This window comes from Aythya ferina (genome assembly GCF_964211825.1).
Source record: "Aythya ferina genome assembly, chromosome: 11".
NCBI classification, from domain to species: domain Eukaryota; kingdom Metazoa; phylum Chordata; class Aves; order Anseriformes; family Anatidae; genus Aythya; species Aythya ferina.
The window spans coordinates 17557753-17583998 of NC_140307.1; the positions used below are offsets into that span (position 1 = coordinate 17557753).

General features: G+C 37.5%; 1 protein-coding gene across 2 annotated transcripts; it reads right to left on the minus strand.

Annotated features, from left to right (window-relative positions):
* Positions 1-892: 892 nt before the first annotated feature.
* On the minus strand, positions 893-25687 carry MINDY2 (MINDY lysine 48 deubiquitinase 2). Of its 2 annotated transcripts, XR_014697038.1 has the most exons (10): positions 24944-25687; positions 17194-17251; positions 15419-15483; positions 13026-13184; positions 11467-11569; positions 10154-10296; positions 6073-6246; positions 4577-4750; positions 1600-3114; positions 893-1100 (listed from the first exon to the last, which is right to left on the minus strand). XR_014697038.1 is itself a non-coding variant. In XM_084532892.1 (9 exons), exons 1-9 carry the CDS (start codon positions 25613-25615, stop codon positions 2995-2997), a joined length of 1668 nt encoding a protein of 555 aa, XP_084389018.1. In that variant the 5' UTR covers positions 25616-25687; the 3' UTR covers positions 893-2994. The 2 variants fall into 2 exon arrangements, 1 of the variants encoding a protein (XP_084389018.1); XM_084532892.1 differs by having other exon boundaries at positions 893-3114.
* Positions 25688-26246: the final 559 nt, after the last annotated feature.

Consider the following 26246-nt stretch of genomic DNA (forward strand, 5'->3'; position numbering starts at 1 on the left):
AGTGGAAAACAAAGTTCTACTCTACTTTTCTGACACTTTCATATACGCTATGTAGGTATTTGTAGTATGTGCATGCTAAATTGTATAAACAGATTTAAAATATAAATCTGTACCTTTTGCCAGAAAAAGATTTGAAAAAAGACTGTAAATGAAGTAAATAGAGCCAGAAGTACCCATCATCTTACTAGTGCTCCCTGATTACTTTGACATTGTTTTCCAAGCTCACTATTACAGATAAAAGCAGTTCTATTCAGTTTTTTGATATTGTATATTTTGATATTTTTGATATTTTACATATTGTTATTTTTTCAGTTTCAGATATTTTATATACCGACTGTGACAGTTACTTTTGAAATGGTTAGTCACAGTGGGGCGTTAATTAATCTTCCAGACATACTTCATATTGGATATTAAAAAGCTCACCTGCTTATAACTTTTGCCACTATCAAGCTCAACCCATGCAGAACAATGCCCTAAATTTTAGGAATTCTTTATCTTTTTTTTTTTTCCCAAAGCTCCGAGACCTGTAAAGAAAAAAAGGATATAAACAGAAAACTGTTTGAATAGCATGCCTGCCATCTCAAATAACCTGAAAACCTTACCCTGTTATTGAAAGGAAATTGAATTACTGGGAAGTCCAGACTTTGTGATGAGCACTGACATTTAACTTTTCTTCCATTGTGACCAAATAACATTACCAACACTACAGTATATTAGATTTCAGGCACATCTGTCTGAAAGTGGAAATGCTACATGAATTGTTCTAATATGAGCAAGTATCTCAGGCAAAAAGATACTCTGAATAGCCACAATGTCTGCTCAAGTTAAAGTTTAAAAAATAATAATTTAAATTGGCAATACTGTCAGTGAAAAATAATAAGATAACAAACACTTAGCTCGACATATTTATTTTTCAAGGGCAATAAATAAATGTAAATACACAAATTTGGAAAAAATCTTAGTAACAGAATGTTTTTAAACAACATTCTGGCTTAAAGTCTTTGTTATTGACACTATTGAAATATTTTCTGATTTGATTAAGGTAGACAAGTCGTTATGTTGGTGATCCTCCATCACATTAGTTTGAAGAAGTTAGGCTGCTGCAAAGGAAAAAAGAGGTCAACCTTTGCTTTGACACAAAGTTAACTAAACTGCATACGTTAAATGTTAAAATGACTTTTCTGGGCGTGACTTTACTAAAGAATATAGAGAAATCTTTACATTTACAATTTGCATATTAGATAACTACCATTCATAACTTTGTTATTATTAAAAAAAAAAGTGTAACAAAATTGAAAAACAAAAGAAAAAAATGTCATGGAAGAAAAAGGTGATATAAACTGGCCCTTCAGTTAATAAGACATTCTTCCTTTACAAGTCTAACTTTCCTTCTAGGTTCGTAACAGATTTTATGTAATTACTGGTTGCCATCACCACAGGAGGTCTGCCTGAAATAACTGCAAAGCAGCTTTTTACCTGTGGACTTGTGTTTAAACACCCACTGTCTTACAGACATTCTTCAAACACCGGAAACCAGGAATGTCATATTCTATCCAGCTGCCTTAGCTGTCCTAGACTATTGTATACTAATGCACTTACCCAGGCCTAGAGCATGAATCGTAACTTGTCCAGGAGAAGCAGCCTTTTTCAAAAGTATCTACAAATTGTGAAATACAAATCTTATCAAAAAGGTTCAGCAAGAAGGTAATTCCTATTGACTTAATGGAAATGGAGGAGGATTTGCGGTTCCCTCATAATTCAGTAAATATTCTGTTTCTGTACGCTATAAATACTATAAGATGCAACACGTTTATTTGGTTCCCATAAATTAGAAAATTGTTTCCAAAAATTCTAAATTAGTGATTTAAAACACAAAATATTACACCTGACCACCTTTCTAGACAATCTCAGAGAGCAGCCTAGCTTTTCTCTCACCCTTCGGAAGTGTGCTTTTTAAAGATATATCATCTAGAAACAAAAAAGTGTTTTTAATTACAGTCCACTTGCTTAAATATGCAAGTGGACATGTTAATGTTAAAGGTACTTCTGGGAAAAAAAGGCAGATAGTTATTTTAACTCTGCATTCTTAGAATAAGGATTATTATAGACCTTAGTTTCCTCTCATCATTCGCCTATCATATAGAGAGGTCAATAAATAAGAAATTATCTGGTCCAGTTTACCTACAAGAGGAAAAAATTACTAAAAGAAAAAGAAGTTACCTATAAAATCACTTGTTTAACCCTGATAACATCTGAGTTGCCATACCCAGTTTATAACTGCAAGAAAAGCAAACAATATTCATCTTGCTCATTAATAAATGCCCCATTTTCTATGACAATTTTTGTATAATCAAGTCATATATTCTTGGGGCAAGAAAGCTGGCCGGGGGTGCAACAACAGCACTAACAGTATAAATCTGGGTTCAAAAAAATAATAATAAATGTACTAAATCCAGAAGCGAGGATATCTGGACACATTGAGGAGGCAGTGCCCATCTGTTATTTGGGCTCTTGTGTTACAGAGACTATACCCAACCTAAGATATAGTTTCTCATCATTAAAGTAACACAGGATTCTGTTGTGCTAGTGTACAGACTTCAGGAAAAAAGTCTTACACAAAACCAATTACCTCCTTTGTTTAGAGTAGAAGATAAAATAGCTTACTAACTGATGTAATAAGTAATGGATGTCACTATGACACAAAACTCGCCATGATCTGTGTGTTCAGCTACAAGGTGCAGTATAACTTATGACTAACTCAAAGCACAGCCGCATCCAACTGTGATTTGGAATTCCATCTCAAGCAGGACACGCGCTATGACTTTGAAGAAAGTCTGCATGATTGTAACAAAGTCACCCATCCTCTCCTGAAACATGAACAAAATCCGTGGGGTAATCAGGCACAGGCGGCATGTAACGGGTTTGTCTTCCTTTTTACTCCTTGCTTTTGCTTCTGAGGACATGCACTTGGCTCCAGAATAAATCCATTTTCTGTTACAAGAGAACACAGCTATTCTTCTCTTTTTCTCTCTCTTTCTCTCGAGGCTCTTTACGTTTGCGTTCATTGCTCCCAGATTGTCTTCCACTTGCTACAGAAGGAGCACCTTGCACCTGCTATGTAAAAAAAAATAGCATTTTGAATAAAACAAGCAGAAGCTATTGTATATGTAAAAAATGGAAGTGTTATTTAGTTTAAAGTATACAGAAGTTCATCTTTAATGCAACAGCAGAATTCAGGTAGAAGGTCTTTCAGTGAAAACTTTCCAAAACCTCCATGCAAACTTATTTCTGAAAAAACAAAATATATTTAAAGTCCTATGAGTCTCTTCTATTGTGTTCACGTATTTTATTATTGAAGCAACTGATTTGAATTTGTCTTCAAACATTTTCTGGCACTTCTATATTTACTTGACTGTTTTTTTTCCAATTTCTTTTTATAAGAATATAATCCACATTTCAGAAGTTGTGAGTGAAAGTATGTTTTTTGACAGCTGAAATGTGGTAAAGCAGATGTTTTTTCTGACTAGGAAGTAGTTAAGAATTTGGTGAGTTGTAGACAGAAGGCAACAGAAGGTTTGCACATTCACCATCTTTTCTGGCTACTATTCATTCATAGCTGCAAAAGAGGATACTGTTAAGTCTTGTTAAGCAGGTTCCTCAGTTCTTTCCAACTTTTTGCAACCAGCAGAAATTAAATCCCCTTTCACTCTGTTTACATCTTTGTCTTAGAAGTAGTTACTGATGATTGTATATAAGCAATAAGCAGCAGAAATCACAGAATTTGGAACCATCAAAATTTATTGTTTCACATTTAACAGCTGTGTCCATTAAGGGTTCTGAACTGACACAGGCAATCCAAAGACTTGGCCTTCAAACAGATTGCTTTTATTTACAAATATGTGGAGTGTGTGTGTGTTTTGAAAATCTCCAGCAGGAAAGAACCCCCTGAATCCAGGACAACTTAAATATTGCCTCTGGCATGCAAAAAATCAGTTATATGGCCACTTCTTATATAGATGTGCATGAATCACATTTTCCACACATTCTGAACACAACTGCTTTTTAAGGGGGAGCAGAGAAGGCATACCAGCAGTAGCTGTTAATTTCAGGATGAACAGGACAAAATAGGTTCACAAAGTATCATGACTAAAACATGTAGAAAGGTAAAACCATGAATTTCCTCAACACAACACAAAGACAATTTTGACTACTGTTGAAAAGCTCCTATTTGAATGCTATTTTGCAATTAATGTAAAATATTTTTAATGCAATCTTTGCAACCTTTAGTAGTAACTCATCCCATCATTCCAACTTAAACAGTATGAATGAAACTTTGATTTAGGTTAGACATGCTTTGAATATTTAAGTACCAGCAACTGTCATATCTGCATGCACACTGCGAAAGTTGTAGTGCTATTTGTTAAGATTCCTATATTCATCTTGTTACTTGCTGTTTACAATGTAAACAGCATCAGTCTTAACTGTCTGAAACATTTACAAAGGTAGATGTGTGTGTGTTAAGTATTAAGTTAATACTCACTAAAACTGGTGATCATATTCTGTAATGTTTTCTTACCTGGACCTGAGCAGCTGCTTGTTCTTGTTCTTGATAGTACTGAGAAGCTCGCCTGTCCTCCTCTTCCTGAAGCTTCTTTGCTAGCTCTAGATCGCTAATTCCTTCTGGTATCTGTTCCCAGTTAATTTCTTGATTTTGCTGCTCTTGTTGTAGAGACAAAGCCATCAGATAATCCTAAAGAGTAAACTTGCTTATTAATGCTCTTTCATGCAGAAAAGAGCCAAGTACATAACATAGTACATTTTTCAGCAAGGGCAGCTACACAGTATCATCCCTTTTCCCCTAGCCTCCATCTTCAAATCCATCCACCTCACAGAAACAAGCAGAAATTCTGTTTCAGAACATGTTCAAAATCTGAGCCACAGAAAGGCCGAAAACTCTACTTCGGCTTTTTTCCCTTCACTGTACTTATGTCACAGCACACAAAACACAAAAGCTAGTTAAAAGAATGGCTTTCAGTTTTAAATTCCCTTACTTGGACAGCAGCAAACGAAAGATAATGCCCAGCTCATACCCGTTTAAGGTAGAGATAACAATTTCGATGCTGTCTCATTGTTATTTGCTATTTCTAAGTAAAAATGGGATTTATGCTCATTAGAGCATCTGTTCCCACTGTACTGAGCTGCACTGACACCAAATCAATGAGGAACACTGACTCCTAAACCAAGGAGAAGATAATCAAGATAGTTTGGGATATATCCAAACAGACAGACAGCAGTAGCAGCTCAAGATTTTACCAGTTGTTATCTCTACCACGTTATCTACTAAAAAGAGATGTACAGTGCCTAAGATGTTCGTTTTTTTTTTTTTTTTAAGCATCTGCTTACTCTCTCTCTCTCTCTCTCTCTCTCTCTATATATATATATATATATAAAATATTAAAAAATGACAGTGATTATAAAGATAAATCTTACATTCTAAACAAGCAGAATTTCCAAGTGGTCTTGCTACACGCTTATGCATTAACACAAATAGTTCTTGTCTCCAATAGGACTTCCAGAAACTATTACTTATAGTTAGGAATAACATTACCACCATCACATGCATTCTACTATAGCCCTAGTCTTATATTCAGCAAAGTTGGCATCTGAACACAAAATTCCATTTTGACAATCAACGTGCTGAAATGAATTTATAAAATGAGGAGAAGTTTCATGGTACTGTTCTTGTTTCCATATACAAAGTAGATGTGACATTTCACCTGAGTAAATTCTTTGGAGACAGGGATTCTCAAAGATTAAAATCAGACCTTTCAAACTATTCAGGATTGGTCTTAGTCTTCTCCTCCCTTAAAGTTGTGATAGTATTTCAAAGGAGCACTTTTGAAAATCTCAATGTAGGTATCTGAAGATTTTTTTTTCTAGTCATTTTTGTATGAGTACACATATACACACATCTGTATGACTAATATGACACATATGACTAAAAATAAACAGTATTTACTACATATAGTCACCAGTGAACACAAAAATACAAGAGAGGCAGAAATCCAGTACTTGATCTATTTGATCCTGCTGCCCTCTGTAGACAGTTTCAGGGTCTGATGGAGGCCGTAGGTGGAATTCAGAATCACAGAAATTTCCATCACCATCCACATTGTGTAAGCTTTCCCAAACAACTTTCTCTTCTGTAAGAAAACCCTGGTCTGTCACCAGCAGGTAAAGTTGACCCTATGGAATAAAGAAAACCTGTAAAATTATGAAAATGCTTTATCACAGTCTGATATATAGTTATGATAAATGACCCCCTAGCAACTGTTGCCTTCCAGTAAAACATTCATTTAGATTTTTTGGTGAGTTTTAAATTTAAACAAATCTACATACAGCATTAGAAGACCAGATATTAGTATGTAACTAGCCTCAGAACAAGTAGTTTAAAGGCATTATTTTTAATCACTTCATCTCCTCATGAAATTAACACAGGAAAAGGAGGCCTTGTAACAAGTAGTATCACCTTCAGCCTACATCTATTAGTATTTTAGAAGGTTTTTTGTGCAAACCAGAAGAACTGAGTTGTTCTGTAGAATGATCTCGCTTTAACTATGGCAAACTCAGACATCTTTTTCCTTGGGAAAAAAAATGCAGGTTTTGCTATGAAATTTTCTAGTTGAACTAAAGCCCATGTGGAGTATCAAAACAGAAATCCCACATTTATTTATAAATCTAGAGAGCATCATTGCAATATGCATACTCAAAAATTAAATCCCTTGTCACTTTTCAGGTAAAAAACTGCTAGGTTGTATCACAGGCACATCAGCGGGAAAAACTTTCCAACTGAACTAAGACATTCTTAAACTGATTCCTTCTTTACAGTTCTGTTTTTCCTTGATCTATGTAATTATCATTTGACATATTTAGTAGCTGTATAATGAAAAGCAAAGGCAAAAAGAAAACAACAGCCTTTAACTGCTGAAAATGATTACTGTATAATCACAAAAGCCAAGACTATTAATATCCAATTAAAGAGACAGGAAATAGACTAAATGAGTACTTGGGCAAATGGATAAATTGGATGCTTATTCCCTTTTGTTGTTATAACTGAACTACCATTAACACCTTCCATACTTTGCTATTTTTGCTTTTATCTTACATGAAATCATGGATATTTTTTTAAATGCCACAATTTTATATCAAAATAGTGCTTGAACTTTTCCAAATGAGAAATGACAACTTCATATTGTATCATGCAGTTATCATTCAACTCTTCAAAGAGCAATAGTGAAGTATTAATTATTCAAGACTACATTAAATAACTAAAGTGGATAAATGGACTGATGCTGTATTCTAAAATAGGATCTGTGAATCTTCAGTTACATTGTAATATCAACTCAGTAGCTTTACAAATAGGAAACTGAAGTCTTCAGAGGAAGATTTCTTCAAAACTTTTAATATTAATTTCTGAAAGAATGCACTGCTACCATTCTATTATTGCTACTTTATTACTCAACTTCCATCATTTAAGTTAATGATGCATCTAAAATTGAAAAACTATTAGATGCACCCTTTCCATTTGACACTCCTTGAATGAGGAATTAAAAAAAAGCCAATTAAAAATCACATTACCTGCCTGAAGATTAACATTTTAGAGGTGTCTATATGTTGCATTGAACAGGAATATTTCAAAATAAATATTTTTAATAAAGCAGCAGACCAAATTAAAAAGTTTTCTTCCTTTCACTCATTCTCTTGTTTGTAAGTCAAACATTCTTTTTAAAATAACAAAAATTTTAAAAAGCATTCACATACAAACAACTTCTCACCTATTGTCTATGTCAAAGCCCAAAGTATTTTCATTCCCATAACTAGCATAGAATTACCTTTTACAGATCAGCTATCAGTGTTAATAATTTTTTTTTGAGTTAATAAATTGTTTTACAATATGAAACAACACTGATACTTTCCTAATCTATGGCAGGTATTCAAAATAGTTATTATGAACATACAAACGTTACATTTCTGATGTTTCAAGAAGCACTTAATATTAAAAAATAGAAAGAATTTCAAACCTACATTGTTACTGTTAAGTTAGTAATAACGCAAAAAAAAAAGTTTGCAAGGAGTCACTCCACTTCCCTTCCTTATACGGAACAAATTCTTTTACTATACATGCAAAAACTATGGAATTCGGAGTACTGGACTGTTTCTCCATGTTTTCACATAACTCATTTCAGTAACATAGCCCTTTAAAGTAAGTAATCCAATAGCAAGGTAGACATCCTTCAGTCTGACAGCGCAATGCTCCTCTAAACTCAGTATATAACTGGGTAAAGTATTGGCAGTGTTGGTGAATCTGTTTTTAAATTGATAATGTGTAAAATAATGACAAATATTGCAAATTCTTTGAACTGAACATGTAAGAACTAGGAAGTTCTGATTATTTGCAGAAAGGATGTTACCAGTGTCTACAACTCCCCAGTTAAAACATCTGCAATACAATATCCCTGTATTAAAATATCTGCAAGATAATACCTTATTGAGCAGTTATAGATAAATATATATTATATCATAATAAATTTAAAGACAGAAAACATTAATTACCTCTAAAACAATCTAACCAGATAGGATGTGGAAAAAACTAATGCGCAACTTAAAAAAAAATTTGCTCAACCCAGCACCACAAATAATAAGAATTGCTCAATCACAATCATGTAATTGTTATGTGGCACCAGTACAGAGCAGAAGAAAGCCTATTTGTTCCTACCCTAAAGTTTTATGTCTTCATCTTTTTTGACATATGTTGCATCTTCAGTTCTCATAATTGATGGGCATTTCTCCATAACACAGCTACTGCTGACTACTGCTAGAACTCTGAAATAAAAGCAAACCCATTAAAAATCTACAGAGCTAACATTAAATCTAATAAAATAGTAAAGCAGTTGAGAAATCTCAACTCTGACAACAATGTATTTAGCACTCATGAGTATCCTGGAGTACACAGATTTCAGATAGCTAATCTTGGCTAAAAGCCCAAGTCAAATCTGTTTCTGACTTCCTTGATCATCAAGAATATAGTTAGTCATACAGCTGCTGCAAATAACTAGGAAATAGATGGAAAGATTACTGCTAACTTTTTAAAATAATGAAGAATTTGTCTTGATTAAGACAGTTTCTTGATATCTTATATCTTGTAACGTTATGTCCATGGAATTAATCTTTTTTTTTTTTAAAAAAAAAAAAAAGCTAACCAACACATAATTTCAATAGTTGTATACAAATTTAAGAACTCACTATACTTTCATTTGAGAGAAATATCTAACTACATGTAAGATTTTTATATCATAATCCTAGGAAAAATCTACTTCAAAATGCATGATTTTATCACTGAAAAGAAGGGAATGATTAAATCTTAGGAGGCAGCTTTATTGCAACCTGTTCTGCCTAACACTCAGATATGTAGAAATACACAATCACCTTAGAGGCAAAGTTGTGTTAAGAACAAAGATGCTCCATAAGTGACTATAAACTTGCCTGAGCCAGATTTTACAGTCCATGGAAAAAGGAGTATCAGAAACATTCAAGTTGTCGCCTGCTTTTAACATTCTGCAGTACTCTTTTCACAGTTCTCACCATTTTGTCTCCTTATCTTCAGACTCAATTGCCTCTCTAACAAAGGGAACCGATATTATGGCTCATCTCAACTTCCCCAGATACTTGGTATTCTGAACACCAGGATACATGTATAGAGCTACTCAATTCCTGGCCCAAATAAAAGAAAATCCCATATCCTCAGGAACAACAAATTAAATGAATCCATTAACCTTACCCTTGCCACTCACATACTCAAGTAAATTTAAACCACATAACAAAATCACGTCATTACACATAACCACAAAATGAGTTAACACAAGAAACAAACAGAACACAAAGGGAAAAGTTACAGTAAGATTTCAAGTGATAATGGATCCTCATATCTAAGACTGCAATCAATACATTGCAAGTAGCATTCGTGATAGACCTTACATTCATCCTTACTTAACAAGAACAAATTTATTTCTTTTTCAAGACAGAAAAATCAAGATTTGCTTTGAAATGCAAACAAAACCCACCAAATTAAAAACAATGAAAACACTGAATATACCTTGTATTTGGTCATAGTGCTAAAATGGTTATTCCTGAAGAACACACAGAGCTCTCCTTCCTGGACAGCTGAAGTCAATTCACACAGCCCATGGTATGTCAACTGTGTAGCTGTGTTATTTAGAAATTGCTCAGCTACAAATCCTACAAAAGCAAAACATATTGTTATGGGTCTGTTACATACTTCAAAACATATAAATACCTGGTAATCTTCCCTGCCCCACTTTATGTCAAGTAAGCCAAAATATTTGCTGTGATGACACTAACAGAAAAAAGAAAAGTGAAAACCCTACAAATTCATTTTTATCTGTTTTGTCTTGCTAAGGTTGAGTTAAAAACAAGTTTAACCTAAGCTTAACCTAGAGACCCAGGGTTATAACTACTGGTAGTGGAATGTGGACACTGCTCATTATATACAGTTGGTCTAATGCCAAGATACACAGGAAAAAAAAAAGGGGGCTGTGTTTTGTCCTCACCACAGTACTGTAAGACTGCTAACTCTCTGCCCTGGATAAGCAGGTGGTTCTGAACGTTGAGACTGCATTCACTACTCAGTAACTAACCTCCATAAAAGTGGGCCAAACAAAAAATAATGCAAGAGATATCGTTAGGATAATATGCCAAGCAAATAAAACCGTAAGAATTCTTCCAAAACCCAAGACTAAACCAAGACAAAAACTACTCCTTTAACTATAGAGTAACAATAAAAGAGGATATCCTCTTCTTTGATTTCTAAAGACTTGCAATCACCTATTTTCACCAAATTTACACCTATGTGCAAATTTGAATGCAACAATTAAATTATTCTCATGTGCCTCCCCCCCAATTTCCTCTCTACGAAAGTGCCCCCTTACTACAACAAATATAAGGGACCACATTCAGAGAGAAGAAAACAAATAGATTAAAAAACTGAGCACTGTAAATAACCCTCTCCTATTTAAAAGTGCTGTATCCACTGGTATCACTGAGTTTTTGCTTCTCATTGTGTAGTATATAATTATATAATAATTATAGGAGATGATACATTGCCAAGTTGAAATCTGAATGTTGCCCATATTACGTTTTTATAAAAGGAAGTTATATCCATCTTTTAAAAAGGCACATTTCATATATTGAGAGAACAAGGTTGATCCTTGTTTTAGGAATTGCATCAGAAAAGTTAAGATGAGCACAGTTCTGTTTGTCTACCCAGGGGAAGTAGATACCACGCAGCTACACACCTATATTGCTACATACCATGACCCACACTCAAAGTAAGAAGTTAAGTTTCAGTAGGGCAGATAATTAGATAAAGAACAGAAAAAAGTTACTCACCTTCACTAACCAGTTCACTGTTGTCAGACTGTTTACAAGAAATTATCTTCTCCACTAGCTGATTGTAACTGCAGTTACCAACTGCTTTTACTATATCAGCAACCTGGAGCAGGAGAGAACAGGAGAACTTATCTTTGTGAAGAACGGAACAAAACTGTAAGCTTAGACTAATTATAAGCTTAGACTAATTATTCTTAAGATTTTTTTTTTATTTTATTTTTTTAAGTTTCAACAAATAAAGAACGTTATCCTCCTAAGAATATTAGGCCAAAAAGATTTACATCAGACTGTTAAACATCTTGCAGTCTCACGTCCTATTTCGGATCCCTGAAGATAACACTTAATATCAAAAGCTGTTGCTAACCTGGATAGAAGAGAGTATGGGATGCAGTTTGTTACAGAGATATTCTCCCTTCCAGTTACTTCTCCATTATGGTGTTCACAGCTCAAGTTACAGAACCCCCTAGCATTCAGGTAAATGCTAACATCTTGAATATGTGTCATACACATCAACATTGTTTTCTTTGTAAGCATTATACTTCATTAGAAAAATGGGTACTTCTAAAAATCAGTTTTTATAGGATTTCACCTCATGAACAGACACACAAAAATGTAAATAACTATAATTACAGTGAGCTTATTATCTTTGCAAAAAAGAACAGCCATCATTTAGGAATCCCAGTGGATCTTAACATAAAGCATCATTAAAAGACACTGTTGATACACTGCATTTTAGAACTACAGTTACAAATTGTGATCTGCTATGGTATAAGCCATGTAGGTCATATCAAAATCATGCATCCTGGGACAGAGTCCATTTGCCTATAACGATCTCTTCTTGATAGGCACCATTATGCTAAATTATAATAAAGCCATTTTCCAATAAAGAAAGGGGAATAAGAGAATAGTAGCTTTCATGAATAAGGTGTGAGGGAAAAAAAAATAAAAATCTCAGAGGCGGATTATTCCAGACAAACTCCTCAGTTTCACCTTAAGTAAGCAGTATCATTTTTACTGTTTATTTAAATAATACCTGAATATCATGAAAAAAAACATTTAAAAAGTTTTACTTTTGTGAAAGATGCAGTTCTCCTTAATTGGTTCTAAAGTCCTCAGTTCTCAAAAGCTGGTACTGGTAGATGTAAATCAAACGTAAACTGGAGAGGAAAGTAACCTTGCATTCCTTCCAAGTGCTCTCTCTTGAGCTTTCAAAAACACTAACTGGTACATTGTATCTGGCAACTTCTTATGTGTCTCAGAACAAAAACTCTCATTTACACTGCTGTGATTTCAGTTTAGTGGGTTTGGAATGTTACCTTCAAAAAATACCTAACCTCTGCAAAGTTACTGTAGAAAAAAAACAAGTACCGTCTGGATTCACTCCTCTAAGGAAAATATATATATATTTTTTAAACTAGATTTAAGAATATCCATTAACATATTCATTATTATTGACTGCAGTTAAAATTCTGAAACATCTCTCCTACCCCAATAAAATTTGGGTAATTTATTTTCTCTTGGAGTTATATGGAAAAAGGAAAAAAAAAAAAAAAAGTTACCTGGGGATCCACTAACCATCCATGGTACAAAGGGATATCAAGAAGATCAAACACTATGCATTCAGGTGTGTATTCAAATACTCGTACACCTGTAAATTTCACGTTGACATCCAGGCCTGTCTGTAATTTATGTAGAATTGCCATTGCATCACTCATATTCTGACAACAGAAAGAAAAGGAAACAGGTGACCAACTAGAGCTTTGTACACTTAGTAGTTACCCTTGTAATCACATAGTTCTCAGCAACTCAATAGTTCTTAAAAAAAATTAGAAAAGGAGAAATTAGCTTCAACACATTCACATTATTCATGCCACTGCCAAGTGCACACTTAAATGCAAGTTTGTCCAATTGGATTTGTATATAAAATGCTTATTTGAAAGGAAGCAGTGTTGCTGTTTGTATCATCACGGTACATAGCATCTCTCTGGTCACAGACTAAAACACTGCAATTTTGGTGTCTAAATGATGAAGTTCACACTTGCTAAGCCACACATGCCACAAGGACAAAAAAAGACATAGCTTAGAAGCCTGCAGTATTTTCTACCAAGTGAGAAGAATGCACAAAGAATATCTTCAGAAAGTACTTCAGTGTTTGCAAGAGATTCAGGGAAACAGAGTTTTTATGTTTGCTTGGTTTTGCAACATTTGTTGCTTAAGAGGAATTCAGGATTGCAACAATGGTTAAAAAGGCACAACAAAAATAGAGAAATACAGATCAGAAATGAAACAGAGACAAGATTCACAGACTAAGCCCACTGGTCATGAAAGACAGTTGCCTCTGTCTTCTTTTAATAAGACAGTTAATGGCAAAACAACAACTAATGGGCTCAATAAGGGAAGATAACGAGGAAACTATTAAAGAGCTAGATAGGCTAACAAGGTGTAAGTGGGGTATGTAGAGATGACATTTCATCACTCCAGAAGCAATTTGCTGAATTTGAAATAACTGGCTTCATGAAACAGTAACATAATCAATACATTGATAGGAACACTTGTTTCGGCAGCATATTAAAAGACAAATTAATAGATTGATAATTAATAGGGCAGGATGCCAACACAACACATGCCTGTACATTAGAACATAAGGCAGATCTTAGTATTTTTAAGAAGTCACTCCATGCATCTTGTAACTTGGTATTCTAAAGAATATACAAATTTCTTCAATGTTGTAAGAAAAAAACATATTGTTTTAGGCAGAGTGTTAACTGTGTGACATGATAAAAACAAAACTATGAGTAACACCAAGACTAGTTGCAATGCTTCTGAAATGTAATAATTTTATAAGACTCAGTTACCTAATTCCTTTTTCCCTCTCATGTAGTATCACAAGTGCATCTACAGGTATGTTTGAATGGAATGTAGAATACTCCTAGAACGGGAGGTTTCTTTAAAATTGTACAGTTACATATCTACCAAAAAGATTTGTGACATTTACTTAGTAAATACATATATTTAGCACAAGAAAGCCGCAGGGGTTGTAATTTTACCAGGTATATAATTTTCTTCAACCTCCTGTAACTTGATTACTGCTATAATCTTTAACAGCGTAGCATTTTGTGGGGAAAAAAAAATATAGCAGTTATCGCAAGGAGAATTCATGTAACTTGATATAAGCCATATTTTGGAAGGTTCTTAAAAGAATCCATTCAATCTTCATTCTAATTTAAATTATCCCAAGATATTTCGGTTTTCAACACTGAACATTAGCAAGAAAAGACAACCTAACAATAAAGAGAACTAGCTTGAAATACTTAAATTCAAATCATTTTTTCCCCCACAAGTAATCAAAACGAAACAGCTGTGATCACAGAGCTTGAAACATTTGCTCCAAGATACATATATACATCAATATTTTTGGAAAAGAATAACATTTTCTTTTAATGTAGAAAGACTTCTGTGATAAAACAGTGGTCATTGTAAATAATATTGCCTTGTATAATATGGAATCAACCTCTTTTTGTCCATCAACACTTAAAACCAGATCTCATTTCATCTGTTATCATCAGTGAAAGACTAGCAGAGACCACAGAGTGGAGCATGCTGAAGAATGCAAAATAGAAGACTTCAAAGAGCAGCCACCCTGTTACACACTTCCATGTGCATCCCCTGTTATTCCCTGTTATTCTTCCTCAATACAAAAAATATTCTTTTGCTACACTCATTGCAAGAAGAAAAGCAGTAGTTTCTCATGTTAACGGGTAAGAAATTTTTCTTTGCTAATAAGAAATACTTACAAATAATACTCTACATCAAGCCTAGAGAAAAGGGAAGACTACTAATAACAGTTAATATGCTTCTGGTTCTTAACAAATCAGTAAACCTTAAGTGAGGAAAAAAATAGTACCTTTTAGTATCTTACATAAGCAATTGTATTTTAGGAGCAGCTTCTTACCTGCTCATAATTTAGACGCTGAATTTCAGATATCTCTTTTGGTTTTGCATCAAGAATATAATCTCCTAAAAAAAGCAAAAATATAGTTTATTCAACATTTCTTTGGACACTTCTGACTGAAGCTAACTGATCATAAATATAACAATTTAAGCTTTCTGTTAAATGAGATGCCATTGTTTTATAGCCTGAATTATAAGTACAAAGTAAAAAAAAAAAATATTTTAAATATTCAGGTCATATATTCAGAAGTGAAATTCAAATGTCATTACTAAAACAGCATTCCATAATCACGTAGAGTATCATGCCAGTCTCTTAATTATTTACCTTCCCTCTTTGCCTTGATTCATAAAAAGTCAAAACTGTTCACAATAAAACATGTAATTGCATAACACAATTTAAGAATTGCAACTGCTCATCCTGACTGACACTATGGACATTTCTCAATATGTTTTCATACACTAATAATTATGAATGGCCTGTATTCCATCTGTGTCTGCAACATAAAGGTTATTAATCAGTTAATCAAGGTATAGGGGTTCCAGATTTGCAAAAACTTTGGTGACCAAAAATTGTAGTCTCCATAACCTGCCTCACCCAGAATTTTCAATTTTATTTCTATGCTTTTCATTTTTATTTCCTTGTTTCATTTCTAAAAACTATGTTTCTACACAAGGAAGTTCTATAGATTTAATAAAAGCATCATCATAGGTTTCTTATTTTATCACCTCTTCAAATTGTTCAGTATGGTTGAGGGGCTTATTTTTTTTTTCCTCAAAGTTCTTTTTAAGCTGTAGGAGAACAATTTGGCAACTGCTAATCCTGTTGACTAAATAGGAATCTAAACGATCTAAGAAAACGATTTTGAGATTCAATTTAATAAAATAATTCCAGAAAATGATATGTCTTGAAGACAGAAGACACTTCAAGGCACATGTTTAGCCAATTGTGATTTCAGATAGCATTGTTCTATCAATACAATTAGAAAAGAGTGTTTAGGCACAGGAAATAAGAGTTCTTAAAAGATGTTGGTGTGTCTTTTTTTTTTTTTTCCAAGTTAAGTCATTAACTACTTTTTCAGCTATTGGAATATTCATCAGTAGGCTTTTGAGAAGCTTTCTTTACAAACAAAAAGAAAGAATATAGTAAGTTTTTCTTCTGTTTCAGAATACCAAAGCTAGTTAGTATATTAAGCTTAAATGTTTTACATTTGTTAGGCTACAAAGGCAAGGATCTGTGGTGCATATAGCTTAAGAACTAGGGCAAATGCACTTGTAACATCTGGATCACTCTGAGCTGTTGAAGTTAGACTTGTCAGATGGAAACAGCTGCAGTTTTGCTGAAGACTGAATCTGGTAATGGAACAGTGCCCACAAATGAGACCCCAGTCACCATGACAACTAAATTCATTTTTCATGTTACTTTAATTGGGTCAAGGATTATAGTTACTGCTGACAATTAAAGTACAATTGACTTGTTCCATTCTGTGGACTGTAACAAAACATTAAAAGACATTAATAAGTTTAAATCTACCGACACACTGGCATACTAAACTGCATCAACTGCATCATTAGGCTAACAACTTAGGAAAACAGTACAGAAGACTTAAAAACTGTTGAGAAAAAACGTGTTACTGAATACCATGAGTAATTTTCTTGAAATATGCATTCAAGTAAAGCTAGATTAAAAAAAAAATGTTAGTACATAACAGTCCTATCCTTCTACTCACTAAGAAGTATAACGTAAGCAAAAACTATCTATTGTGAGTAATTACTAACCCAAATATTCCATCAGCTGTTCAGCCGTTATGATTTCCATCATCGGTGGCAGCTTAACCTGTGAAAGTAAAAGGATATTCTCTTTAAAATTTCAAAACAATGCAGATTAGGAAGTATTAATAAGGTATTTCTAGCCTGAAGTCTTCTGATCACATTTGGCTCACCAATTTGTGAGACCATTAGCCTAGCAGGGCTTCTACTAAAGAAAAGCTATGAGAAGGATAAGGTTGCACTTCAGTTTTTAGAGAAACCACATGCACACAGTACTCTTTCAGTTGCAGCTCTGTCCTAGTGCTCCCTTCTCCCATCAAAACCTCTCACCAACATCCCCCTCAACTTCACAGGAGTTTACGCTGTTCACCATAGCTCAGCTGCAAGCATGGAGGAAGAACAGCCTGAGAAATGTAGCCACACTTAGTATAAAAAACAAACAACAACAAAACTACTTCTTTATATCTCTTAACTGGTCTTAACTCAACAGTTCCAGCGAACAGATATGAGGCTGTAGAAAATCTGGGGGCAGCTGCTGCTGAGACAGGGAAGACAAGACTCGCACAGGTTTGAAGAAATGACCTCCCAGCCTCTCATCCCATGCTCACATTTCAAGGGTTCAGTTTAACTCCTTACAGAAAGGCCAAATACACACAACTCAGTGTGAAGCTTCCATTCTCCCTGATCCATTCCTGTCACCATCACGTACTACAACTGACCACCCTGGCAGCTGTCAAGACCAAAAACTTCTTAGATTCATCTCCTCCATCCAGCATCCTGGGTAAATGCTTTGGTTGCTCACTCCCATTTACATATTTCCCTGCACCAAAAGCCCAAGCACAGATTCACACAAAACCATGCTTCTGGCAGTGTCAAGGAGTAACACAGGAGTCTTCTGTTTTTTTTTTTTTTTATTTTTATTTTATTTTTTTTTTTATTTATTTTTTATTTTTTATTTTATTTATTTTTTTTTTTTTTTATTTTTTAAACTTTCTCATCAGTTTTTCATCTCATCCTCTCTTCCACATCTTACTAGAGAAAGTCAAGAAAGTCTGGTATTTGAGTATTAGGAGATGTATATACACACACACACACATATATATATATATATATATAAAATCAAATTCCTTAACACTGATCACCATTCTCCACCAGAAAGAGGCTGACAGTACGATCAGGGATCTGGGGAAGGATAAGAATAAAAGTTGAAGGCATTGGAGTTAAAGATTAGGGGGCTATAAATTGTTAGTAAAGCAGGAAATTAGTGAAGCATAAGTTTGCAAGAAAGTTTAACTAGTTCTGCTACTTCCAAAAAAACTTAAAAGTATATGAATTAAACAAGAAAAAAAAATCAGTCATGCATTCATAAGCACATACATTTTTGAAAGCATCTTTTAAACGAGCAGCGACTGATTGCAACTCTCGAAATGCCTTAAAAAGTATGGGGAACAGGTTAAGTTTCACTAACACTATGCATGCTAAATGTTTCCAGAATCTTTGATCCTGTTCACAATATTCCTATTCAGTGTGCACATAAACACAAAGTATTTTGCCACATAGGTAACAGGACTAAAGGCTTAAAAAGCTGATTCCTACACATCCAGTTCTGAGCTGGTATCATTTAAACCCGAGCAACAATTAGCTGTGCACAGCCCTGATCCTGCCTGAGCTGGGGCTGGGTCACTACTGCTGCTAAGGCACATCCAACAGCACGAAACAGAATGAATGAGACTACCTCAACCCCAAACAGTCCTGGGATTACAAACAGTATGGTTGTATCAACATCACATCAAGAAAAATTATCACGCCACTTCAACTATTAGCAGGACTAATGTTATGATTTCTTCAGGACTGAAGATAGCTTGTTTGTTTTTTAAGCATATGCATCAGCTCAGCCAGCATTACTTGGGGATTTCTGCTCTGTGTCAATTTTGAGAATCTAGAAGCATGCCTACGTTACAAACAGCAGCTATAAAGCATAATTACTTGGTTTGCCCATATTTAAACTCTGCATATTCATGGCATAAATATATTACTGTTTCAGACTTTATGGATTAAGGGATGTATTTGTGTTATTGGTTAATAAATCTCAATTTTCCCTCAAACTGCGGTGGTTAGGAATTTATTTAGTTTTTAACTGAAGAACTGAATCAAAGCAATTTTGCTCGTGTCTGCAGAATCTCCCAGTCAGATATTTTAACAAGCTAAATACCAAAATTAACAGCTTAATTAAATGCTAAACAAAGATAATGGATTAGTTTACAGCATAATTTTAGGCAGTGCATGTTTCATGAGACCTCGATCACACCTTTACAGCGGGCTAATTGGGCTCCAACAGTCATGAGTACTTCTCAACAAAACTGCCTCGATACACAGAAAACACAACATTTCCTAACTGTTTAGGGCTTCGTTGCGAGCGCTTGAACTACAGGAAAGACAACACAACAAAGAGGAAAAAGGAAAGAAAAATACCTTAAAACTAAAGTGGGGAGACAAAAATCACGCAGGACCACAGCCATGCTCCACATGAATCAACAGAAGAAAACAATGTAAGCAGTAGTAGTGAAAGCTGTTGTCCACAACACTTCTTTGGAGGGACAGAAAATTTACAAATACATGCCCGTGCTTTGTTGCTGGATTTTACATTACTTTCATGTTTTAGGAAAAATGCATTTCCTCAGCTCCCACCCAGTTCCAGCACCCTTTTACTGCTGTTTCGTTGTCTTCCTCCCTAATCTCTCCCCCAACCTTGCCTAGTTTTCATTCGAGCTTCCTTCCAACCCTCTGGAGTTGGGGAAAAAAAAAAAAAAAAAAAAAAAAGTCTTTCTTAACCAACTATGTGAGGTACAGTTGAGACATTTTTGCAGTTAAAAAACAGTTCGTAAACAAATTTTCATACTGAACAGTTTGTTTGGCAAAACCTATGCCATTTCTATGCAACAGACTACAAACTGGGAAATGAAATAATACTGACTTGAGATAATTCCAACTGTATTCTCTAACACTTCAGAAGGGCCTAAAAAAAGTAAGTAATATAGCTCTGCACTGAAACTAACACTTCTGTAAATACTATGCATAAAGAAAGGGACCATAAACATTTCTAATTGGCTTTATTCATAGTCTCAAAACATACTTATTCACAGCATGCAACTCTCTCAATTCAGTGTTCTGGAAGAGAGAAGGGTAGCTTCAGCCTGCGCCAGCAAGAGGTGATGAGTATCTCCTACAAACATATCTCTTGCCTTGCAGGAAAAGCTTCATAAACTCATAGCCTGATAGTATGTGTTACCGCCTGGTAATCTCACATCTCCCCTCTCAAACAGGGTTCCTTCAGTCCCTTAGAGCAGGCTTCCTGTCCTGGAAAATGCACAAGTACAGGCCCATTGATCTGCAAGCTCAACTCATCTCACAGATGCAGAGGAAAACTGCCAAGGCGCCTGCTGAGCATTCATCAGAAACTCACTGGCAACTCATCTTAGAAGCTGAGCAAGTTCATCTGAGCAATCTGTGCAAATTCTGGCCATAAGAAGGTTTAGCTCAGTAAAAAGGAAAAGCAGAACACATGTAACGAGCCAATGCCAGACCTCAAACTAGGCACTGCCACTGCAGACTCCAACAAACCAAATGGATATCAGCAGGAGCATACTGTACGCAGCTCCTCTGAAAAACAGGCCATTTTTACAAGAACTTAACACTAAAAATTTCTAACTAGCAATTTTTTTTTTTACTCTCTCTCTCTCCGCTGCACCTCAGTTTGGATACACGTAAGCATCAGTGGTTATATAACATTCATTTACAGAACTGCTACAGTCATCTAACTAGGAGTTCATGGGGTTCTGTGTAACTAGGCATGCAGGTACTGTCGCTCTTAAAACCTTCCAGTTGTTAAGAGGGCTGTGATCTATAAAACTTTTAAAGATGATATCAGTATATACTACTAGAATTATTCTCCTATAAAAAAAACTTGAACAAGATACTCCTTATGTATTCACCTCCCAGGACTTCATTAGTATTAGTTATTTATATTTCTATTTAAATATGTTTTCCCTTAGGCTTATTTTATGTTCCGATATGATTCGTGTTGTGTTGCCTATTTCAGATATGTAGTTTCTGTGCCTTCTGTTAAAGTTCACAGACTTCCTTGGAACATTTACTAAGCTTCCAGCATCCAATCACCATACAGTAAGTCTTAAGGAGGGCTATTCCACAACCCCACACAAAATTGCAGTCTAATACAATGCCAGAAGCTATCAGAAAGCAATGAGTGGACTACGTCTAACAAATACCACAAAAGGTACTTCGAAAAGCAAGCTTCACATTGCTAGCTCAAGTACACAGCAAGCCACAGTCCTGAAGGAAAACTGAGCAGTCTGCAGTTTTAAGCAAGCTGAAAGACTGTATCCAAAGCTGCTCTGTATCAGAAAACTCATGCTTTGACATACATTTTGTGTGCTTATTTCTATGCTCTACTTTTGTTTTCATTTTATGATTTTCATGAAAAGTCATTTTTTCATTTTGTTTTCATTCACGATTCTATGATTTCCATCACAGAAGCCTCAATGGTTTCCACATTGTTGTGCACAACAGTTACTTTTTCAACTTGGTCTCATACTGCTTTTGTTTTCCTTTGATTTAGAGCATTTCTGTAACTTCTTTTTAACAACTCATCAGCTCTAGCTCCTAAAGGCAGTCTGCAGAAACAAGAGAAAAACAATGATAATTGTAACATTTGAAAGTGCGACTCGTACAATCTGCCACCTCAGAGTTGTACATCCAGACTCCTTGCTACTATTTCGGAATTTCCAAAAACCCACATATTGCCAAGCCACTGTCTCACAGCCAAGTACGTATAGGCGCAACACTCAATTATTTTCAAGCAGTCTTTATGCTTGCATCATTAAATAAAGATCTTAAATCTAATCTCAAAAATACCTCCCCTGAGACATAGTAAAAGCTGAATAGTGACTAGGAACAGAGAAGAATCTTGCTCAAGTAATGAACAAGATTTTCAAGAACCACTAGGAAGAAATACTTTGAGTACATGACGTGTTTAAGGTACAATACCTATTAGGTCTTCCTGTATCATAGCTATTGCAATCCTTTAAGCAAATTAATATCCTACCTATTGCCCTCACTGAGTTAAGAGATGCTATCTCAAAAAAATAATAGTAATAATATGTTTTATCGGAGGGCAATTGGGACACAGACAGGAGAACACACACCTGCTAACATTTAAAATGATAATCTAGCACAGGGGTAAGAAGCTTGAATTTTGAGGCACTGAAACATCTGGAAAAAGTGAGTTCTCCTTAATATATATTTGAGGTTAAGGTACAAATAGTGCCATGATTATGGTTTACATTATTAAGAAGTAAAGGTAAATTTTCGTTCTAAACAAATTGTGTGCAACTCATCACAAACAAAAATCTAAATTCAACCTTCACTTCTGCGTGTAGTACTGGATCTCAAAATTATCACTCCCATTCTGGGATAAGCAATGTCCATATCATTGGACATCCAAAGGGAAATAATTATGAAAACGAAAACTAACATTTTGACTGTAACACTTCTCAACTCTGAGAACTTCCATGCATTATCTGAGACCATATTTACCTACAGCTTGACCACAACACTCACCCTTGTCATGACAGAGTTCTAAGAAGGAAGGTTAGTGGTGGATACAGGGAAGAGGCACTAAAGTGTAACTGTTTACATCGTTATATTCTATTCAAGTTATTTCCCCTCCTCCCCATTCTCATCTCCTTTTTTTACTGCATTTTTTCCCCTGCCACATTAATTCCCTTTCATCTAACACACGCTATGGTATTCTCGCTCTGCTTTTGCCTGTTTTCAACTCTTTGTCTGCTCCCTTGTTCCCAAATCATAATTACCTGACCCAATCTAGTGTTCATCTTGGTTCAGAAGGGAGAAGAATGTGGATGTCCATCCTCAGCCTTGGTATGTAGCTGGCTACTGTCAATGATGTGCAGGTGAGCTGCCAATAAGCTTGCCACTCCAAACAATGCCAACATGGTTCTTGACTATAAACTGGGGAAAAGAAAGGCTAATTTGGAGAGGCGCTAATTAGGAGAATCAATTACAGGCAGGGGAAATACACAACCAACTAACAAGAAAACACTGAAGCATATAAATAGTCACATATTGGCAGTTTCACCTAAACTGCTGAATTGCTGTCTGTCTGCAAATCATGTAAATTCTGCTGAGGTTTTATACAAACTGATAGAATTATAGAAAACCCTTTCTGTAATGCTAGCAACAAGAAGTGTAAAGGCACTCCAAAGATGCATTTTGATTTCCACCGACTCATAAAATTTGATATCACATTAAGTATTGCTAACATAATATTTGATCAAAGCAGACTGTCAGATAGAATTCTGCATGGAGGACAGCAGAAGAAAGTTATTATATAATTGTGGAATGAAAGGAAGAACGCTAAGGAAGAAAACCTCTCAAAAATTAAGAGCAAACAACAAGGACAGCGCAGTCCCATTTATATTCTTTCATTAAATGGACAATTAAAAAGGTAAATCCTTAAACCAGCCACTTCTTTCAAAACCCCACCACAACTAATGATAGAGAACAAGCTCTCCAAGGCCCTGTACTCATCTCTACACATTAAAGAGGGAGCATAAGAAGAAAGCATTAAATACTGACGTCTATAAAGACCTTCACACCCTCTTGAGGTAGGCAGGAGCTGCTATATAAGATGATAGTTTAAAATCACACAACTGCCCTGTACTGCTTTCACCAATGTCTAAATATCAATATTACAGAGTCTGAGCCCACAGCATTCCTCCTGACGCATGAGCTATTCTGCTCAGGAAAGCGTACAGGGACATCAACTTAGAAAACAAAAACAAAACACACAGCCCATCACTAATCTTCTGAAAAATCACTTCTGAACAAATTTCTTCTTATTGTTTTAATTTTGGTCTTCTTCTTTATCACCTGTTATACCTGCGAACAGCCTCCTACTCCTCCAATACCAAATTTATTCCCCTTCATACTACAACATAAGATCTACTCTCATAAAGCTTTCCTATCCTAAAACTTCATTCTATCATCTCGTCCATCTTTTGGGGTTGAATTGTAAGTGTTTTTTGAAAAGGACCCCTTCTTGTTTTGCAATACACACAGCTCACTAGCTCTTCTCCAACTGATGTTCCTTTTACCTGTAAACGCTAATAATTATGTTACGCCTTACGTTCAAGTCGCCTATTTTAAATATTTAGAAGTTGCTCTAAGAGTACAGGAAGTCGCATCCACGCTGGTTATGCAGAACACAAGAACTTCCAGGTCTCAGCAGTACTTGGTCACGACCTGATTTACAATCCCTGCCACGTAACTGTGCGAGCACATCCCTATCGCAAACCTGTACTTGTTAAATCCTGCATACACCTCGCTTCAGAATTAACCCATCTTCCAAAAACGTTGCCTAAGTTTTCAGTGCTATGCCTAGAAATATTTCCTAAAAACCTCGACACATCTGCCAACAACACGGCGTTTAGAAAAGCACCGCCTAGGCTTTGACTTCTCCAGCGAGGCAACAACACCGTGAGCCCCGTGTGCCACCCCCGAGCAGCGGTCGGGCAGCGCCCAGAGCCCGCCCGCAGCTCCCGCTCTTCATCCCCCAGCTCTCCGCGTGCTGGGAGCGGCAGGGGCTGAGCGCAGGCTCCCGGCCGGTGCCCCCAGCCCGCAGCCCCCAGCCCGCCCCGCCCAGCGCCCGCAGCCCCGCTACCTTCCAGGCCAGGAGCAGCACGTTCATGATGGCCAGCAAGGGGCAGGGGCCGTTCTCGTTCTGGGTGATGACGGGCGTGTTCTCCTCCTTCCAGCGGACCCACTTGATGTGGTACACCGACTGGCCCGGGAAGCGCTCCTTGGAGGCGGGCAGCAGCTGCGCGCCCGCCGCGGGCCGCTCCCCGCCGGGCTCCGGGGCCGGGCCCCCCGGGGCGGCCTCCGCCGCCGCCGCCGCCGCCTCCTCGGCGTCGCTGTTGAGCTCGGAGCTGCTGGGGCAGCCGGAGTGCAGGTTGGAGAAGGACTCCAGCGACTCCAGGCTGCGCGACTCCTCCCCCGGCGGGCTGGGAGCCCCGCTGCTCCCGGGGCCGGCCCCCGCGGGACCGCTCTCCGAGCCCGAGCCCGAGCCGGCCGCCTCCGCCTCCGCCGCCCCGGGGCTCCCGGGCTCCGCCGGCCCCGCGTCCTCCGCGGCCCGCGGGGGAGACGGCGGCCGGGGGGCCGCGGGGGCCGGCCGCGGGGAAGGGCTGCGCCGCCCGCCGCCCGCCTCAGCGGGCCCGGCCCCACCGCCGCCGCCACCGCCCGCCGCCGCCTCCTCCAGGAGGAGCTCCCCGGCGGCGCCCCCGCCGCCCCTCTGCGGCGAGCCCGGGGGCGGCGGGGGCTGCGCCAGGCCCTCCATGCCCGGCTCCTCCGCGCTCTACCGGCGCCGCAGCGGCCGCTCCCCGGCCGGCAGCGCCCGCGACGCCATGACAGCGGCGGCGGCTCCGCCCCGACGGGACGTGGGGGCGGGCGGCGGCCGCCGGGGGCAGGCAGGGGGGAGCCCCGAGGGCGGGGCGGCAGCGGGGCGCTGAGGGGCCGTGAGGGGTTGCGGGGGGCCGGTGGGAGCCGGTGGGAGCGCCCCTCCCCGCCGCTGCGCTCGGGGTTCTGCTGGGCTCCCCGCACGTTGTTGCATCAACTTCAGCCGCCGCACCCGAGGCGCCTTGCTGGCGCGGTGCTCCCTGCGTACGGGCCTGCACAACTTTTTGGGGGAGTTTGGAGACGAAGGGCGGCTCTCCTGGGAAACCAGTGTTTTGCCCCAAATTTGTTGTTTTCCTGAGTTCCTAAAGTGACGCGGTGCGGGAGCCGGGCTGCTGTGAGCGGGGCGCCGGCCCCAGGTGCTGGCAGAGCAGAGGAACCGCCAGGCTGGCCCCACACGGCTGCGGGACGCGCGTTTAATGAAGTAAATAAACAAAGCACCGGGGGGAGGGCTTCGGGAACCGACCGATGCCGTCAGCGGGGACTCATTGTTATACGGAGCGGACAGCGAACCG

Coding starts and splice junctions, on each gene's coding strand:
- MINDY2 (XM_084532892.1), bottom strand. CDS start 25,615: ATGGAGGGCCTGGCGCAGCCCCCGCCGCCCCCGGGCTCGCCGCAGAGG. Junction 10,297..11,466: donor CAGTGAACTGGTTAGTGAAG/GTGAGTAACTTT, acceptor TTGCTTTTGTAG/GATTTGTAGCTGAGCAATTT. Junction 3,115..4,576: donor AAGCAGCTGCTCAGGTCCAG/GTAAGAAAACAT, acceptor TTTTTTACATAG/CAGGTGCAAGGTGCTCCTTC.